This window comes from Vanacampus margaritifer, chromosome 17 (genome assembly GCF_051991255.1).
Source record: "Vanacampus margaritifer isolate UIUO_Vmar chromosome 17, RoL_Vmar_1.0, whole genome shotgun sequence".
Taxonomy (NCBI): Eukaryota; Metazoa; Chordata; class Actinopteri; order Syngnathiformes; family Syngnathidae; genus Vanacampus; species Vanacampus margaritifer.
The window spans coordinates 9,871,349-9,891,423 of NC_135448.1; the positions used below are offsets into that span (position 1 = coordinate 9,871,349).

The window sequence follows — 20,075 nt, forward strand, 5'->3', positions numbered from 1 at the left end:
TGGAAGTGCATTGCATTAACGTGGAGAAAAAAAAACTACTACTGTATAAGGGGGAATTATTATTTATTTTTACAAAAAAAAACTGAAAATAATTCATCTAAAAAAAAGGGAAAAAAACAAAAAATGAAAAAATTATTCCTTAAAATAAAAAAATATTTTTCATGAAACAAAAAAATCATTTTAAAACATAAACAAAACAGAAAAAAACATTTTAGTTTTTGAAGTGAATGCAATACACTTCTGTAAGTCATGAAGACAATTCAACGTCTGTATGATAAAGCTAAACTTTTTATGCATGTTATGTAACGCCTCAACAAATAATTTGCTCATGCCAAAACATAGTTGCTGTAAAATTTACAGTATTTGACCGCTAATTATACAGCAAATTACTATACTTCGTTTTTACCCACAATGCACTTTGTTGTTCCATAATGCATTGCCGTATACATTTAAATACTGTCAAATAATTTTTTTTTTAAAAAAACAAGATAATGCTGTAATTTTTTACAAAAATGTGTTTCAATGTAACAGTAAGCACATTTTTCAACATTAACACGCATTCAAATATCGGAAAATAAAAACCTGTACCTAAAGATTAATTTCAAATGTATTTTATATTAAAATTAAATTAAAATTGTAATTGTACCTAAATAAATATTTGAAAACAAACACCATAAACAATTAAATTCAAATTCATAGTACTTGAAAGTTAAATACAACTGAATTTAAACATTCTTTATTAGATTTTTTAAAATATTTTTTTTGTTTGCATTTCAGATTTTTTTTTTTACCTCTACCACTAGAGGGAGCTCATGTACAAGAAGTGATGTTTTGAAAAGCACGGTTTCAAATCACAGATGTCAAACTGGAGGGCCAAATCCGGCTAATCTATCGTTTGACATTCACATGTTTACATTGTACTTAAGTAGTTCGTAAACCACCAAATTTACACATGCACACATATTGCTCACCGTCACAGTGATTACATTTAACTCATTCACTGCCATTGACGGCTATAAATGTCAAAAATTCATTTGAACTATTTCTATTAGTTTAACATTTTTTTCCCCACTTTTGTTAACAAGAGTATTAAAACCTATTTTTTTTGGGGGGGGGGGGGGGCTGTACATTTAGAACAGATATAAAAATTTTAATAATCTTTTCTTCTTTTTTTTTATTAGGGGCATCAGACATTTTTTAATTGTAATTAATTACATGACTTCACTAGTTAACTCACGATTAATCACAATTTTTTTTATCTGTTCTAAATGTACAGTAAAAAATGTTCTAGGTTTTCATACTCTTGTTAACAAAAGTAGAACAAAAATGTGAAACTAATAAATAGTTCAAATGAATTTTTGACGTCTATAGCCGTCAATGGCAGTGAATGAGTTAATTATACTGTACAAAATTATACACAAAATGTTGAAAATAGCTGCAGACATATAATGGCTGCTGTGGCTATGAGTCAAATATGTTTCTCCCTCTTCCAAATGAACAAATTGCAATCCAATTCCCTAATTGGGAAGCAATTGATCCAAACCCCTCGGAGTGGAGTGGCCCACTTTTCACCATCAATTACGATCAAACGCACTCGAGTCGAAACTCAAATAACTGTTCCGTTTCATGACAAGAGCCTGGCAAAAGGAGAGATGGCATTCCGATATGAGCAAGCAAAGCTGCAGAGAGAGTGGTTGGTGGTGACGGCGAAAAAGAAAAATGTTCACGGATGCTCTGCCAAACAGAGCAGAACCAAATTGCTTCCGCGACACACACATGCACGCACAAGATTTACACACGGAAAAAGCGAATCATATCATACGTACACACAAGCACAGTCGTCCTATATTAGCAACATTTTCCACCCAAGACTTTTTTTCTCTCAATATTTTGCGTTTCTATCATGCTGGTTGACCAGATGGATCCAACCGAGAACTAGAAAGGAACTATACTACATCTCATTTGATGCCAGGCTATGTCGGGTATTTCATCCTGTTCCCGTGATAAACAGGAAGGGATGGCAGGATGTCCAAATCCCCCCCACCCTTGTCCATGTTACAGCATCAGAGGAAGCGGAGACTTTGTTATTGCGTGCTTACATACCTGCTCGCTTATCTTCCTCTTCCACTGTTCGGATTCTCACAGACAAGTTCAACAGAAACCTCTTTTACTTTTAGTGCTAAAAACTGAAAGAAAAGAGCTGACTTGGTCCAACATTTATTTGTTTATAAATTCAATTCTGCACAGAATTTGTCATTTACCCTGAGACCAGTGGCATGTAAAGTTGTGGTGGGGCGGGCATCATCCTCATATCACCAGAGTGTAGGAAATATCAGACAAAACCGCTCAGTCGCAAGCGTGATACTTACACTAGTGATAGGCGAGTATTGAGACCAGGCCTTATTTCAAGGTATCGATACTTGCGACGGTGGCCGATGCTTGCTCCCTTGTGGCTGTTTTATGATCAAGAACATAAGGCACACATATTTGTCAGATGCCTATTAATTAACATTTTTTTAAATTTTATATATATATTAGGGGTGTTAAAAAAATAAATTCAGCAACATATCGCGATATTACAGCGCACAATTCTCGTATCGATTCAATATGCAGCCGAATCGAATTTTAAAGCTCAATTTTTGGTGGAAATATTCAACAAAATGTCATCATTAGAATTAGGGTTCACATTTTAAGCATGTAACAATGTTATATTAATGGAACATTAAGCCTTAAAATTTGATTTCAATGCCGTTTAAACATGAAACAGATTGCAACCTGTTTGTTAAATACAGTGGACCACAGATATAAGCCTGAAGTAGATTTTCATACAAATCTTACAGTGTACATGTACAAGTTTACTGATAAGTATTTTCTAAATTTGAGTATAAAAAAATTGCAATAATTGACTTAAAGATTCGTATCGGAATTAATCAGTATCAAATCGAATCGTCGAATCGCAAGCTACTAGGCAATTCACACCCCTAATATGTGTGTGTGTTATGTTTTCCGTCATTAAAAAATATTCAGAAAACTGAAGGAAAAAAAATTATCCCAAGTTTCCTTTCTCTTCAGTTATTTATAGAATCTTGCCATTTTGGACTTTTGATAATTGAGGCGATTTGGATAATCTGAGTACCTTGTTTGTTTTGTTCTCTTGGAAAATGATTTTGTTTTGGAGTACATCCTGCAATTGTGCCCTCTATGCTGCCTAACTGCAACATTTAGGGCTTTAAAAGGTCATACAAATATTGCTTGGCGTTATTGTGGTTGTAAAAGCAAGTGTTTAGCACATTCTTAGCCATAACTGTTGTTGTAGACACTTTATAATGATACAAATATAAATACATCTTATTTCTATTTTATCCTTAATTATATACAACCTTCGCATTTTTCAGCTATTGCCGGTTATGCTGTTGTTTTCTTACAATACTTAGTTTTGCCGTTTGTTAAATCAGCTTGAGCCATGCAACGGCATTTCACTAAAAAATTGTATACTGTATAAAATGACAGTAAAGAGTGTCCAAAGTCTACTGCAGTATCAGTTTCGGTTTGAATCTGGCACCGCCTCTCGTGTGAAGCCTGCAAACAAACCACTTGGCAGGAAGCAGTAGGCTGCACTTGAATACACACTTGAAACATTGGCGTGGCTAAACTCCTGAACTCTCAAGATGCCTCAGATATTGTAAGTACAGAAATACTACATTCAAATATTTGTATGTTAATAACTGCCACTAATTGTATTTAGGGGTGCCGTTAAGATAGTGAACGTGTTTATTCCAGAGGTTGTCGTTAACACAACTGTGACCGTGGTGATGCCATCTGCAACCGCAGTCGTATTGGTTGGTGGTGCTCTTATCGCACTAGGCATCGTCATCTACTACAGTATGTGATTCAAAATTCATCCAAATTTAAATATCTCCCTTGATGAACTACTTTGGTCACCCTTTGTTGTTTTTGCTCGTTTCAGGAAAAGAAATCCTTGCTATCTTGCAGGTAAATACTGTATGTTCTTGAGCATTAAAGTCTCTAATAACCAAATCAGTACAAAAGTATATTTAGCATTCGACTGAAAGTGTAATAAATTGACATACAGCTTCTTGTATTGCAAATGCCAGATATCCTCGTTGTGCGAAAATAGGATTTGTCATAAAATTTGGCTTTTTTTTTTCTTAAGTTATATTTTAAATATATTTTTGTTTTTACGTTGGATGTCAACAGGGTTCTAGACGACGAGAGGGAACACTGATGACTTGAGAATCTCCCCTCAGGACAATGCAGTGGAACAAAGATGGCACGCAACTACTTCACTTTCACTTTCGTAATTACTCAAGATTAGATTAGGTTGTTTTTTCCTGCTTTCAAAGCTATTGTCAATTGGTGAATAGCGTGACTGCATGGAGGGTGATGTGACAAGTCGTAACAAGTCAAATAAAAAAATGTGAAAAGCAAAAACGCCCTCTCAGCCTGATTCTGTGACTCAGACAGGACGACGAGCCCGTAACTTATAAAACAACTTTAATGAGTCGAGATAAATCTGAAGATTCCTCAACTGGTAAACACAAATGCAGTGCTTTGTGAAAGTATTAGCCCCCTTGAACTTTTTTTTATTTATTTTTTTATCGTTTGCTGTATTTAAGGCTTCGAACAAAGATATAAAAAAAAATGTTTTTCATTTTTGCACCAAATGAGACACAATTGTGGCCGGCAGTTTTGCACAGGGTTCTGCGGTTTCCTCTTACATTACAAAGACTTTCACAGTAGGCTAACTGAACACTCTAAATTGTCCATAGGTCTGATTGTGATTGTTCGGCACTGTGTGCCCTGGATTGGCTGGCGACCAGTTCAGGGTGTACCCCGCCTACCGCCTGAAACCGGCTGGGATAGGCTCCAGTAGCCCCGCAGCCGTTGTGAGGAATAAGCGGGTGAGAAAATGGAATGGGACATAATAGTGAAGTGGAATGCAATTTATACAACAGTTTTATTATTATTTTACAATTAAATAACTTAAAAATAAACTGTGTGAAATTATCCACCCCCTTTTCTCTCAGTGCAGCCAACTGACTCCAGAAGTTCCCTGATGATTTCTGAATGATCCAAAGTTGACCTAAATGACTAATGATGATAGAGCCCACCTGTGTGTTGTAAACTAAATAGCTTATAATTGTCATTCCACTTTGTGTCAATTCTTCACAATTTTTTTTAAATTTATATTCATGGTTGAAGCCTGAAACGTGACAAAAGGTCAAAAGAGATCAAGGGGTGCGAACACTTCTGCAAGGCACAGTATTTCACAGACTTTTCAATTCATCTGGATGAGCAACTCCGCAAACAAACACGCGCGCGCGTACGGCGTCTGTCCGTTCAGCTGTGACCAGATGCCGGGAGTCCGGGCTGAGCGGCTGTCATGGCGTCGGGCTGCGAGGGCGGATCTGGAACGGCGAAAGAAAGCGATTCAGGCGTTGCTGGAGGTTAACGGCGGTTAGAACCCGTGGCACAAAGTCACGAATGCTCACACATGCCATTGGGTGCTCCGGGGTGGCGGGGGGCCATCGCCTGCATTTGCCCTCCACTCGGGGTCATCCGGTTCACCATGGACTGACCTAAGGCGACAATGGCTTCTGTTTAAACAGGTGTGTAGGCTAGTTTTTCCTTTCTCCACAAATTCTCCATATACCGGAACCTGAATGCTGCATTGTGAATCCTGGCTGGGCCTGCTGCTCCCTCTGCTGGTGAATCTTCATCTCCGCTTGTTTGAGCTGCTCTGTATGGAAGGACTGCCTCTCTGTAAGAAGCTGCTGCCGTTGCTGCTCCAACTGCAGAATAGGAACATCTTAAAGACACAAATCCGATGGAGAAAATGCAGAACCGAAACCATGGGGAAATTTGGCAAATTCGCTCACAGCCTCTTTCTCGCGGTCCATGATGGTCTCCAGTTCTTCAAAGTGCCTCAGTTTGATCTCGAGCTTCTTCATTTGTGTCTCCACCAGCAAAGCCACAAGAGATTTCACCTTTCTCTCCTCAACCGCTGCCAAGTGCTGTGCGAAAGACCAGGTTTGACGCGCTAATGATTTTGCCAATGTGTCCTATATGCGTGCGTGAAATACATGATTGATATTTGCTATGCTATTCAAATGTATTTAAAAATGCTTCGGAATCCATTTGGTGTTGAAAATATTGCACATCTAATTTGCCAATGTTTACCTTGGCCTTAGTAGCGGCAGAGGCCAAAGCGGCCGCTGCCGCCGCGGTAACGGTGCTCTCCACAAGATCCAGCTCCATCACTGCTCCCCCCTCGTCCCCTTCTCCCTCCTGACGCTGCATGCCATCGTCCTCATGACCTGTGCCTGGAAAACGTCGGACTCTCTAGTACAAATCTTTGATCAAAATCGCTTTCAAGTACAGATATCGCACCGATGTGAATGATGTCGCTTTCTTCTGCGTTCTCTCTTTTGACTCCTCCCACCGAGTCAGCAAGGAGCCCGTCGGCATTGGCAGCGACCTATGTGAGGGAACGAAGAGGATCGACATCGGGGAGGTCAAATTAACATGGCTGCTTGCCTACCTGATGGGAACTGGCGTTCATCTGAATTTGTGAAGCGTCCATCGAGTCTGAGGGGTGAAAAGAAATGCGTTACATAGATATCAATGTACTTGGTTAAATTTTTTATTTTTATTTTTTTAAATTCTGGAGAGCTCAGTATTGTTCATTCGGTAATTTTACCGATTTGACATATCATCATTGCTCTCTTTTTTTTTTTCAAGGGTACTTGGTTAAATTGTACTTCAGTCTCACCGCTTAATTTCATTTGGTTGCAGGTTATTCCATTCAAAGACTCTTCCTGGACTTGCGAAAATTCCTCTGCACACAAATCCAATGTTTAGACGCAGCACAACGAGTTGAAAGAGTTCTCCCTCGTCTCCTCACCCAGTGCGGCCTTAGCGGCAGCTGAGGCGACCCGCGGATCCACCACGGATGCCAGGAAGGCCACAGTGCTCATCACGGGGTTCTCGGATTGGCTGAAGGGCACGGGCTGGTACGCCAGCGGGCCGAGGGAGGCGGACGAATCCTCCAGATACGGATCCTCTATGGGCAGACGGAGGAAGTGGAGGATGCAGTCGTCCTGCGTTCTGGAGCCGACGTGCTCGGAGACTTTATTCCAGTCGTCTCGATACACCTCCAAGGCCTGAGAAAAAAAAGTTGAAACCAAATATATACGACGGGAGGGACTGTTATATCACGATTCACAAAAATGGACTGAAATCTCACCTCTAACAACAAAAGCGTCTCTTGCTCGGTCCATTCCCGTCCTGCACAAGCGCCCTTTGTCTAAAATGCACGAGAAGAAACATCAGATGTTTAAAAAAAAAAAAGAGAGATGTTGATCAAATACGTAATTGCTTTCTGCTGTGGCGGAGACCTTTGGGTGTTTCTTGGCGTAAACGTCCATGCGCAATCCGAAATTCTGGCAATCGGAAGGCTTCTCTCGGCTCCTTTCTGGGAAGCACAACATGTGCTGTGATGCTGTCACCTGCAACAGTGAGTATAGATCGTTAGAATTGATCCAGGAAATGTAATATTAGCAACTGCGGGATCTTTTATAGATTAGAAAATATGCATAGAAAAAAGAAAATGTGCATTGAGGTCCCAAATATGCTGTACATGTGATTTTTTGCATGTACCTGTAGTGGTTTATGTTGTAACGGGGCCAGCCCAGTGGGCGTGTCTGCCAGGACGTTAAAATGAGGAGTGGGCGGCGGCCCCATGGGGAGCGGTCTGCTCTCTGCGTCCACCTGGTAGTTAACCAAGCCCCATTGCTCTAGAAAGGCATGCACCCTGAACACAAATGATCGCCAGAATCGTGTTGATGTACTTTAAAGAGCGCATAACATATTCTGTATGAAGACAATTTAATTTCACATATGTTTACCTTAAGATGGAACAAACGTCTCCGGTAAGACTGCGCCGGCAGGATGTTGAACTGAGGTATTCCTGGGGGTTGAGCCGATATGTGTCGACCATGAAATTACGGTAGGCCAAGAAGCTATCATGTACAAAAAAATAATTTACTTTCTGATTATATATATTTTTTTTTTTACAGTGTGACAGTTCAGTCAGTGTACGCCACTCACACTTCCGGTGATTTTGACTTGTTCTTTCCATTGAAGAATTCAGGGAGGGAGCGTTTTTCTATTGAGTGGATGCTGACAAAAAAAAAGACGAGTAAATACATTTAAATGGAATCAATCCCAAATCAAACGAATGTTATATTCCACATATTTCATCACCTGTTGTTATTGAACCAAGACGTGTAACTTGGTATGATGATGTGATGGGTTTGTTCAGTGATGTTGTCCTCTCCCTCTAATAGGCGAGGGATCTCCACTCTTCCCTCCTCATCCTCCTGGTTTAGAAATTAGAATCCACACGCAAACACATCAACTGGTTAACATTATGAAAACATCTAATTCCGATATTTGTGCTTACACAGAAAAAAAATAGGGATAGACTGATAATCGGCCCGGCCGATAATCGAACACGATATTCAGCATTTTATGAATATCGGCATCGGCCTCTTTTTATGTTTTGATGGCCGATATATTAAAAACTGTTATTTTTGCTCTGACTGGCGCTTTTCTCCTCCGTCTGCCTGTTGACTCCCTGTAGCATTGGCCCGTCCACAGCACTGATTGGTTGCTTGTGCAGTCAATAAGCAGCAATTAGCTGCTATTAGCTGGCGAGCTAACCTAATAGCCATTTTTTAGTGGCTATTTAACCTGGGGTTAGCGTGTGGGTGAACGGTTAGCCCGCGAGCTAACAGCTCGCGAATTAGCAGGTATTTAGAGTTAGCGTGCGGGTGAGTGGTTATCCCGATTTAGCGGCCATTAGCGCGCGAGCTAACTGGCTAGCTCGCAAATGAACAGCTAACCTAATAGCTGTTTATTTGCGAACAACAATAGCTGCTAATTCTAACGGCTCGCAAATTAGCAGCTATTTGGAGTTAGCGTGCGGGTGAATGGTTATTCCAAATTAGCAGCCATTAGCCCGCGAGCTAACCGGCTAGCTTGCCAATCAGCTATTAGGTTAGCTCGCGGGCTAACCTAATAGCCGTTTTTTTAGCGGCTATTTGGGAGTTATCCCGGGGTTAGCGTGAGGGTGAACGGTTAGCCCGCGAGCTAACAGTTAGCCCGCAAATTAGCTGCTATTTGGGAGTTAGTGTGCGGAAGCCACATTATAGTTGGTGCAAAAGCTGATGGCAAACAAAAAAACTTTAACATGTTGCATATCTGCAAAAGCTGTTAAATAAACATGTCCTTGAAGGCATTTAAGCAGTCAAGTGCTGGAGTTTTTATTATTATTTTATTATTAAACATTTTGACACCAACTTTTTTTTCTTTCTGCAAATGTATATCGGCTTCTCCCTGACTACCGATAATTGCAAACCGAATCGTATCGTCCCTGAAAAAAAAAGCATATTGGTCTATCTCTAGAAAAAAAAAAGAATGCAATATGTATTTTAATAGCAATCAGGATTACCCTTCCTGGGAAATCGTCTTCCTGGTCATCTAAGAGAGAAATAGATCAGAGGATGAGAATTTATGGTGCAAACAGAAAACAATTCTTGAGAGCAATTGCTAAATTCTTGGCAATAGTCCAATGTAAATATTCAGTAATTTATCATAAGTGGCACATTTACCCAGGTCAGCCATGATACCTCCTTTGACAGGCGCGTTCTCACTGTCCTTTTTAAAGTTGACTGCAAAGGACAGAATAACAATACAGTCAAATACGCACAAATGTGGGATTTAATTCACAAATATGGATAGTACACAATGCATTGTTAGCTCTGTTCATACTATCATGACTTCTGTGATGACCAAAAAAGATTTCAAATGCAATTAAACAGTAAATAGTGATGTGAATTTTCTTCTTAGTTCAAGATTTCTGCAGGTATCAGCAAGGCTAATTAAATGCTTTTTAATGTTTTTAATGCAACTTAAAAACAAATGTCATGCCTGTCGTACTGCATATAATACACACCCGCACACACATACAGTATACATACAAATATACGCGTATACGGTTTGTAAATTTATTGTCAGTTACATTTTTGTAATTAATCACACTTTATATCTGTTCTAAATGTACAACAAAATGTTTTTCCAATTTTTCATACAATACAAATTTGCTTTTCTCTTGTCAACCATTGATACAGTCATTTAAGAGTAAGTAATTTGAAGTTAAAAGGAGTGTAAAACATTGAGTCGTGCCTTTTTTTTAAGGTAATTTTCTGCCACTAGGTGGGATTAGTGTTTCATGTTGGACGTTGGTGACAGGAACATTATGTTTTTCTTTTCTAGTTCAGAGCAATTGGTATTGGGACAAGAAGCAACTCGTAGACTCCGGGCCATTTTGTTCATTGTAAATTACAACTTGTCACCAGTCGCCACAAATATTGATTTTTTTTTAATCACATTTCTTATTGCCAAATTGCATTATAGTGACACCTTTGCATAACGTTGTATATAAAATAAAGTATGAGCAACAATGTTTTTACATCAATTGTATTTACATTTTTTATGCCTTCTTGAATTGTATTAATTTTTTGTAATCTTGTTTAAGGCCTTTAATTTAGCAAAATCCATTTAATGACTTTTAATGCTTTTTATTGGCTCAAAAATCACTAATTACAACATGAACATAAAACTTGCTGTAGTTTACCAATCTTGGGTAATATGATCTCCTCCATGTTTGGAACAGGAGTGGGGTCCTCCATTTCTTTGGTCAAGTCCTCCTCTGGCTCTTCCTCCTGCTGGCCACGTCGCCTCCTTCATGTAAACATCCGCAAGTTAATCACTAAAATACACAACAACACCACCATACAGGATTACAGTTGAAATTTCGCATACCCCTTCTTTCCTTTCTTCCTGGCTTCAGAGGACAAGGGAGATGGAGAGCGTCTTCTCTTTTTAAAAGGAGTGGACTTCACGTCCTGACACACACGTGGAGAATAAGAAATTTCCTTTCACAGCGACGCAAACGTAATATAAAACAGACCTGGTCTTCTCGTAGTTGTGTACGCAGTCGAAAAATGACAGGCAAGTTCCCTTCATTCACACAATAGTCTTCCTCGTTCATCCACTCATTGAAAACGTCTGTGTCCAGAACAAAACCAGCGTGGACCTGGAGCCATATATAAATAGTTAGAATACTGTAAAAAGTGAGAACATTAAGCTAGCAAGCGTGCTCACCCGCCACGGTTTCTCTGGATGAGGAGGCTCCTCAACATCTGCACTGACATCACTCGAGGGCAACCAGCTGTCGTAACTAAAAAAAAGCAAAAAAAAAAAGCAAACAGTGAATGTTTTGTTTGATAATCGAATGCATGTTCACGTGTGCGCCCTAATACCTGTCAGGGTGCATCCCCCAATGCACCAGGATATGGCTTTGTTTTCGCAGGACAGGCCGAATCCATTCATCTGGGACGCAATTTTTTAAAAATTTTTATTCCATCCTCACTGTGAAATATTTATTACAAACAAATATTTGTACCCACCTTCCTCTGTGGATGAGGGAAAAGGATATATATGGTGACTGGCCAGGCTTCTGTCCACACTAAGTGTGCCCTGCATGGATGAATGCAAAGCCAGTACAATTGAGTTCATACAAGATGATCACAGAAGGCTAAAGAAAATCCTGACATTGTTCAAAACACTTTACCTGGTGCTTTGTAACGACACCACTAATTCTGCTAGCCAGCTCCTGATCCAGTGAAGGGTCCAGATAAACCACTGGATGTGACATACAGTTGTGCTGTTGTCACACATAAAAAAAAACATTCACATTCATTTCTTTTTTTTAGGAATTTCTGTGTAAGTGTGTCATTACCTGTAATAGTGCTCTTTCAATCATCTCAAACATTTCAACATTCCTTTCAGTCCTAGATGGATTTTGCAAGTCAAACCTTCTCCTGTCAAAACAGAGAATGAAGGTCCAGTAATTGATTATCACACATAAGCAAAGAGAGTTTGTTGCACACTCACCAGCCTTGCACAGCTTTGAACTCAAATGCAGAACCTAGGATATGACAGAGTCCACCTCCTGGTCGCAGGTTCATGAAGCACTGTGCCTAAAAAGTTAAATATGCCTTTCAGTTCAATACTTTTCTTGCCATCTTTTGTGGGGGGTTAAGATATTTTTCTAATGTAGATTAATATTTCTTATAAATGAAGAAAAGGTAAGAGTCTTACGGGTAGTTTGTTGCGGGCAGGGTTTGGAACTCGTCTGCCAAATGCATCCTCTTGAAACTGGAGGAGCTGCAGCGTCACGACAGCCAGTGCCTGACATGATGGAGCGTCCACCAACACAGACTACACAAAAGAGATTTGATGAATATGAGGTGGGTGTGCATTTACTCCAATATTCTTCACTCATAACTGTTAAAATTATTACGATCAACGATTGGTGTGATGCTAGATGAGATTTCAATGCAGATGTACAGTTTCAATTTTGTTTATTGCAAGAAAATGTAGATGCAAACGTCAACCCCTAAGGGATGTCTGTTTACAATCCGCAGGAAGGAGGTGGCTAGCTTTTTAGCTACAAGCTAACTACCTTTTTGTAGTACTTCCCGATCCACTGACGCACTAGCTCCAGCTGAGCCAAAGTATCAGGGCTCTCCCAGAACCAAACTGACGGACTGCTGTCTTTTTTCCGATGTGCGGCGAGCCCGGAGCTGGTCTGACTTGTCCCTGGAAAATCAACGTTCGTTGCTCCGGACATAGTGAGAATCAACACTGATTAATATGAATCGAAAGAACAAAACTGGCTAGCGCGCATGCTAGCTTAGGTGATCTCGCGTTCTCTCGCGAGATGACAGATTCTCACGCGTCAACGTAAAAAAAAAAGAGGAGAAATTCTTCTCTTTGTTCGCTAGAGGGCGATAATTTACGCGTAATAATGAACATCACCAGTCAAAACTAAGAAGAAGACATACAAGAAAAGGGAGAGGTATCAAAAATAAGGAAAATACATCGCAGGGAAAGAAATCAAGCTTAAAAGTAGACTAGATGAACAGCACTGGAGTTGCCATTCGTTTCAAGAAAGGCGTGAATTTTGGCCAGATTCAACCCCCGGAGTTAAAGGTACGGAATATTATTTGAGAAGGAAAAGGGAACAAAAGTTAGCGAGACTTTTGGCTCATAAAGCCTCCATTCTCGGAGGAGTACAGTATGAGCAACGATTGTAAACATTGCTGGGACACAAAGAAATGAAGTTGTGAATAACGTCGTTCATGAACAAATTTGGAAATACAGGGTGTCTACAGTACAAAGTCTCTTAAGATTTAAATGCAGTACCGTTGTGTGATGTGCCTTGTGCCTTTAATGGGAACTAAATGAGACAAATTTGTACATTTTGTACAAAACAAAATAAATCAATTTTTTTCTGGACATATCTCTTCCTTATTCTACGCTCAGGGACCCCTTCTACAATTGCCTGATAAGTTTCAGTTAAAAATATCTACCAATAAGATCATACGGGGGAAATTCTGAGGGGTTCCCCAAATCAGTCAAAATTACAGTGACGTTCCCTAAAAAGTTGACTTAAATGTTAATTTTTCATTTCAATTGAGTTATACAGGTTACAGGTCACATTAATGCTGGAAAAAGTTTTGATTTCTCTAGGTCTGTTTTTTTTAAATGTATATATATAATGTATATATACCACAAAAACGTGGCATCTGAACATGGTGTGTGTAGACTTTTTACATCCATGATGTTGGTATACTTTCAATCTTGTCTTTCCAGAGCCTGAGATCTCATGGGCGTTCATGGTCTTACTACCTTTGTGGAAGGAAACCGACATTTTCTTTTTGATGTAAAATTCAGAGACAGCCGCCTGCTTGTCGACGGCTGCAGTTTGTATTTCAATCTCTACTTGAAGCACGGTTTGGACCGTCGACATGGAGGCGATTATGACGCCTTTGCATCCGTGGTCCTTCAGTTCCTCTCCGCCTTGGAGGCCTGTAATATTGAGCTATTTGTGGTTCTGGATGGAGGTAATTCCAACTATTTAAGATCAGATTTTAAGCTCCATTGCTATTCCTGTGGTAATTGAGTTCTTATAGTTGCTTATAACTCTTTTCAGGGATTGACCCAAGCAACAAGAAGTTTGACACTCTGCAGCAGCGTCTGCAGTCCAGAATAAGGGAAGCAGAGAATCTCTCTCACGGCCGCAATGGCTCGGTTCTACCCATCCTTACAAGGCAGGTTTTCATTGAGGTCCTCAATCAGAAGAGGGTCTCGCTGGTTCAGTGTCTGGCCGAGGCTGACCTGGACATTGCCTGTTTGGCTCGCCAATGGAGATGTCCAGTTCTGAGCAATGACAGTGATTTTTTTATTTTTGACCTGCCAGGTAGGTATCAGACTTGCCTCAAAATAGGTACAGTGCCGTGAGACTGTATGTTCCCCTTCCTGATTTCTGATCGTTTTGTTTACCACACCCATGTGAAATCATGAGTTCATTGATGGGCAAGTACAATACAGGTACAGCCTTGTTCTTATTTCAAGATATCGGTACTCGGACGCCCTCTTGTGGCCGTTTTACAGTCAGGAACTAGAAATTAAAAAATATAAAATTGCCACTGATTTCATGCAATTTTAAGGAAAAATGCTATACTGGGAGATCTTTAGTTAAAATGATAGGTCATTGTTATTTTGGGGGCCTGGGTTCATATATCAAAAAGTAAAAGTGCTATCGGTATTGGTTACTAGTGGTATCGAACGTCCCTAGTTTTGAACAATACATGTTTATTGTTCTTCTGTAAAAGTGGCTTGTGACCAGCAAAACTGGTCCACGGGTCACAACAGAAGAGAATCAATGGGCTTGAATAGAAGACCAAAAATCCAGAAAAATGAGAAAGAGAAAGTTTGTCAGACATTAAAATTGGCTTAATAATCAAATATGTGATCAATGTAAAGGGCGGGGAAAATTAGACATCAGAAAGGGGCATTTACTCTTCACAGCCGCTGAATATATTTTATTTGATGATAAAGTGTATTTTGTCTCATTCTAGGTGGATACCTGCCTTTCCAGTTCTTCAACTGGACCAACCTCAACGGTAAAGCCTCTCACTGCTACATCCCAGCTCGCTGCTACACCACTGAGGGTCTCTGCCGTTTTTACGGGGGAATGAATCCGGAGTTACTTCCTCTCTGTGCCGTCCTGACTGGTAATGATTACGGCGCTCCAAAAGAAGCGGAAAGACTCTTCGCCATGATAGATAGAAGAACTGGCGGTAAATCGCCTTCTTCCCGTATTGACGTCCTGCTTCGATGGCTGTCGTCTTTCCCGAGTTCGGTGCAAGCTCTGGCGGAGGTAAGGAGGCTCGTGGGAGAAAACAGCGGTGATGGGCTCAGTTCACAGTTGAACAGACTTATGGAGGAATATCATCTCACCCCTGAAAGCCCGCTGGCTTGTTGGTTCGCAGACAATAAGGTTCCACAAGGGCATACTCAAACATTACCCGTGAGCTTGTCGGCGGCTGCGCCAGGAGGACATTTGGCTCCTTTAGTGATTGATGCTTTGGTTATGCGGCGGGTGCTCCTCCATTCACAGGTGGAGAACAGCAGGCAAGCAAGCAGCCACTGTTGCGCAACAGCTATACGCCAGGCCATATATGGGATATTACTCCTCGGCGGGAGGCAAATGCATCCTGCGCACGACAGGGGTGGGAGAGGTCAAAGGGGCCTAGCGCGCGGGGGACTTCAATTCCCTCATCCGAGCGCAAATGAAAGATTGAGCTTCGATCAAGCCACCCAGCAAGTCTCCGCCGCCCCCGTATGCGTGGAGGAGTTCGATCGGCTTAACAACAACTTAAAGAGAAACCAGGTGGAGGCGCAGCCGCTAAAATCACATTTCCACGTGGAGACCCTCAATGAGGTAACTATGAAAGATTGACACTATCTTTTTCCTGTGCGTAATAGCAGTCAATTTCAAATATACTAAAATTAATGCAACACTATTTTTTATATCTTTGTTTTTCTATCCATGCTAGCAATGCATTGAGACAGGCAGAACAAGTTAAATAATGGTTGCCATTCCTAACCTTCAACTGTAATTTGGGGGATGTGCAGTGTTGTTCTTAGCCCGGGAACTCTTAGTCATTCTTTTTTTTTTTGTCTCATTTTTTCCATTCCAAGGGGTTGCCAACTTTTTATAACCACTGTACAATTTGTCTTAGAGCTGATGGCAGTTGTGTCCTCCTCCTTTCAATTATCCAGGTCCCAGTAAGAGTTCGTCGTAACGCCCTTTTTGAAGTCTTGCGGGTCAATCCGTCCGCTTTGGCTCACGTCCCCGCCAACATGTTGCTGCCTGTCGCAGTGACAAGCTTCTGGCTGCAGGAGGCCGTACCGAAACCGTCACAGCTTCAGCTCCAGGCCTTGATCGTGGGAATGGTTTATGGGGAGCTGGTTTTGATGGAGCAGAATGGAGTCATAGACTACCAAATTCCCGGTTAGTGATACTTTGTGACCAATGTAATATTTGCCCCATATTATTATGAAAGCTGCTCTCCTTAATGATCTGTTTTGCGGTCCACGTTTCCAGTTCCGAAAGATAAACAGCACGAGCGCCTTTTGATTGGTCAGCTGGATCGAAATCGTTCGTCTTCGAGACAAATGGATATCGGTGGGGCGCACGGTTTCAGCCAATGGCAGGCCTGCCTCTGGAGTGCGCAGTGTTTGAATCAGCTACTGTTGATGCCACTGAATGAAGTCCGCCTCTTACAGTAAGAGAAAATATTTACATTTCCTGACCATTTGACCATCTCTAAACTTCTCAATGCACATTTAAAGATTATAGTGTGTTCCAGCTATCAACATGACCAACTATTTTTTTTCCCCATGTGATTTAATAACTGTGTGTTTCTATTAGTCTGTTCAGTGGTACGATGGTGCACGGCGTTCTCAACTATCTAAAAAAAGGTGAAACAGTAGATCATATGCTGCCCAAGTTTCCTTACGACATTTTCTCCATCCTGATGCACGCCGTGAAGAACTGCAGCGTCAAACCTCAACCGTCTGCCGTGAGAGGGGGCACGGGCCGAGGGGGCACGGGCCGAGGGGGCACGGGCCGAGGCGGCGAGCGGGGAAGAAGAGGGAGGGGAGCAGCGGGAGAAAGGAGAGGACGAGGAAGAGGACGAGGAAGGAGAGGGGTTGAGGGTGCAAGCAACCGCTTTGCTGTTTTAGAAATCAATGAGTAAGACTTACAAGTGACCAAATGGAGGAAAATACATTTCATGGTATTTCAGAAATGCTAAGAAGCAAGCAACTCTTGAGTTATTTATTCTTCAGTTTCAGCTTGTGCCTTTGATAGATTTCACTCCAAACTGTACAATTGCATAAAATAGGATCAATTTCTGTAATCGCATTCTTAATTAATATTTTTAACTGCTATGTTTTATCAAGTGGTGTATGTATTGCAATTCATCTATTAATGCTTGCTTACACTTTTTTTAAATTCACATTTTAATATGCAATGCCTACATTAAACATGATCATTTTTACACCTTTTTAACATTTTAACCACAGCAGACAAGCAATTAAAAGATAGTTGAAACTAATACTATTGAGTCATTCTCTTTAAGTCTGGTTATTGGGCCGTAGTGGCAGCACCATAACAGGAAGTTACAATCCCTGATGATAATAATAATAATTATTATTATATGTACATTTTGGGTAGATTTTGTACAGTAAATATAATATCCACATTCAGCACTATAAAACGTAACCTATTGTAATAATGTGCACAGAGTTGCATTTTCTACTTCAATGCAGTGTGTGTACACACCTGACTACAATAATAAAAAAAAAAAAGATAAGCAAAGATTTCAGGAGTCATATGACGCTGACGTCACGATGTGGAATGTGGACTCAATTGTTTGAAATCATTGACACGAAAACACATGGGAGACACACCAATGACAGAAAATGCTCCGTTGCCTCTGCACTTGCTGCTTCTCAAATGAAAATTCCGACAACGAGGTATGTGTTAAATTCCATGAACTCGCTGTAAGGAACGTAAGTTAGTTTGCTTGAGCTTCCAGAGAAACGCTACACTGCATAAGAACTCGTGAACTAATGTGTTATCTCCTAATTAGGCAATTCAATCATCTGACTAGCGCATGATAATTTGGGATAAATGACACTTGTAAACATTGGAACAGGCCAAATGATGTGCTTTTTGTATTCATTGAACAAAAAATAATAATTAAAACAAAGCTCGCCTATTGATAATTACGAGTTCACGTCACAAGCCCAAATGGCGGTCAACTCAACTCGGTCAAAATATTTGGACTTTGTATCGTTGTAATTTAATTTGTGAGGATTATTTTGATTTTAAAATGTGATGAATTGTAATTTCTCTACTATAACAATCTCCCTGGTTTGTATACTATAGTCACAGCCTCGCAGGCAACTATCAGAAATGCCCGTATATGTTCGGAATTGTCAATAATAGTATGTGGCGTCTTTATTGAACAGTTACTTAAAAAGTAGTGGCTAGCTATAATGCTTTGGAATGGGTGCGTCACATTTGTTGTTTGTCTGCTTCCTGACCACTGTGGATGTTCCCTTGAGCAAGGCACTGAGTATATTGCATTATCAGCGGCAGCCTCTCCTGCAGCCCAGTCTGCCTGAACTAAATGGAGCTGAATCTGCTAGGACAGCACGACCAGTACACAGTGGTATGTCATCCTTAACTCTGAATAATTGCGATGATGGGCACTTCCTGTTTAATGAATATGTCAACGTGCGGTTTTGTGATTCTTTGCTAGATGTGCAGCAAACCGGCAGATTAGTGATGAGGCGGGTAGGCGTGCCACAACTGGATTCGAGGTTTTCCGATGTGGCTGAGACCTTCAATGAGCTGCAAGAGCGTTATGAGTCCATGGTTCGACACGTTAGAAACCTGCAAAAGAATTGTGGCTGTACTCACAATGATCCTCTGAATATATCTGAATGTGTGGGCAAGATCGGAGAAGAACACAGTGAGTAGCTTTAAGGAGAAGTCAAATTCAATGAGGCCTTCTTTTTTTTTGTTCATCTTCCTGTTATTGGTCTTCAAGGAGATAAATTCAAGGTCTCGCTAAGGATGAAGGGCTACGACTTCTCACTCTCTGTGGTTCCCGTGGATTCAGATGGCGCAGATAATGAGACTTTGGTTCCTCCCGCTCTGCGAGTAGCTCAAGAAGAGCTGAAGTGCACTTCGGAGAACACCAAGGCCGCAGTATCAAAAGGTACCATCCTTCAAGAGCTGATTGGCTGGCTACTCCGGAGCAAGGTTAAAATTGCCGAACAGGTGAAGAAGGTCGCGGAGACTTACCAGGAGCAAGGAAGACTTCATGAGAATCTGGAAAAGAACATGAAGGAAGTAACAAGGGCAAAGGAGCTGTCAGTGGAATACAGACAACATGCTGAAGCAGTCCTTACCGAGGCAGCTCAGTTAGCAGGTGCTCTTCTATAGTTCTTTTATTTAAAAAAAAAAACACAGCCTCCATGGGAAACTCTATAGGCACACGTTCACACATAACATACACCATAATACTAACAATACTACCAGGCATATATTCTTTAATCTATGCAAATATATTTGCATAGGCACATGCACATTATTGATAGACATTTTTTCATACCTGTACTGATATTTTACTCTTGTATCACGTTTTTTAAAATAAACGGAGCAGATACTGTACATTGTTGACAAACCTGTAGTTAAATGTGTTTTTGTACTTCCACTAGTCAACGCCAGAGGGCAGGAGACACCCACACTTATTATGCAGCGAATACTGTACCTAGGTCAAGAGAAAATGTGTTATGGTTATTTTTAACATCCTCGTGTTTAAATATAATCAAGCATTAATACTCCCGCCCTGAAATAAAGAGAACATAACAGGATGTTGAGGGAGCAGAGCTTTTCTGATTATGTAGGACAAAGTCAAATGATTATACAAACGTTTAATCTCATATTACTGTGAAAGCCTACCCACAAATCATGAAGTGCTATTTGATAATTTAGT

General features: G+C 40.6%; 3 protein-coding genes across 11 annotated transcripts in view; 2 read left to right on the plus strand and 1 right to left on the minus strand.

Annotated features, from left to right (window-relative positions):
• Positions 1-7,009, plus strand: part of mrpl3 (mitochondrial ribosomal protein L3) — a 53,043-nt gene extending 46,034 nt beyond the window's left edge. The window contains exons 1-5 of one of the 2 annotated variants that reach the window (XR_013288965.1): positions 1,158-3,682; positions 3,746-3,882; positions 3,968-3,993; positions 4,219-6,616; positions 6,817-7,009. The gene's annotated coding sequence lies outside the window, so the exon portion shown is untranslated. Of the gene's footprint in view, positions 1-1,157; positions 3,683-3,745; positions 3,883-3,967; positions 3,994-4,218; positions 6,617-6,816 lie in introns of those variants that run through there. The other variant, XR_013288964.1, reaches the window with a different exon arrangement.
• smarcc1b (SWI/SNF related BAF chromatin remodeling complex subunit C1b) lies at positions 4,499-12,873 on the minus strand. 4 transcript variants are annotated; one of them, XM_077549089.1, is made up of 28 exons: positions 12,614-12,873; positions 12,250-12,369; positions 12,043-12,128; positions 11,888-11,969; positions 11,720-11,812; positions 11,556-11,625; positions 11,409-11,478; positions 11,251-11,326; positions 11,057-11,182; positions 10,909-10,991; positions 10,721-10,827; positions 9,696-9,755; positions 9,536-9,564; positions 8,287-8,402; positions 8,131-8,202; positions 7,929-8,042; positions 7,681-7,834; positions 7,419-7,529; positions 7,268-7,327; positions 6,926-7,184; positions 6,794-6,859; positions 6,563-6,609; positions 6,412-6,499; positions 6,202-6,344; positions 5,901-6,035; positions 5,681-5,813; positions 5,520-5,600; positions 4,499-5,429 (listed from the first exon to the last, which is right to left on the minus strand). In XM_077549089.1, exons 1-28 carry the CDS (start codon positions 12,779-12,781, stop codon positions 5,362-5,364), a joined length of 2,817 nt encoding a protein of 938 aa, XP_077405215.1. In that variant the 5' UTR covers positions 12,782-12,873; the 3' UTR covers positions 4,499-5,361. The 4 variants fall into 4 exon arrangements, with proteins under 4 accessions (XP_077405215.1, XP_077405212.1, XP_077405214.1 ...); XM_077549086.1 differs by having other exon boundaries at positions 5,514-5,600; XM_077549088.1 differs by having other exon boundaries at positions 5,675-5,813.
• Positions 12,264-19,763, plus strand: aste1b (asteroid structure-specific endonuclease 1b). Of its 5 annotated transcripts, none has more exons than XM_077549093.1 (10): positions 12,264-12,398; positions 13,807-14,057; positions 14,147-14,413; positions 15,075-15,940; positions 16,282-16,513; positions 16,607-16,787; positions 16,934-18,042; positions 18,665-18,743; positions 18,834-19,046; positions 19,125-19,763. In XM_077549093.1, the coding sequence occupies exons 2-7, from the start codon at positions 13,820-13,822 to the stop codon at positions 17,259-17,261; spliced, it is 2,112 nt and encodes a 703-aa protein (XP_077405219.1). In that variant the 5' UTR covers positions 12,264-12,398; positions 13,807-13,819; the 3' UTR covers positions 17,262-18,042; positions 18,665-18,743; positions 18,834-19,046; positions 19,125-19,763. The 5 variants fall into 5 exon arrangements, with proteins under 5 accessions (XP_077405219.1, XP_077405218.1, XP_077405220.1 ...); XM_077549092.1 differs by lacking the exon at positions 12,264-12,398 and adding an exon at positions 12,576-12,782; XM_077549094.1 differs by lacking the exon at positions 12,264-12,398 and adding an exon at positions 12,788-13,143 and having other exon boundaries at positions 18,637-18,743.
• The last annotated feature ends 312 nt before the right edge of the window (positions 19,764-20,075 follow it).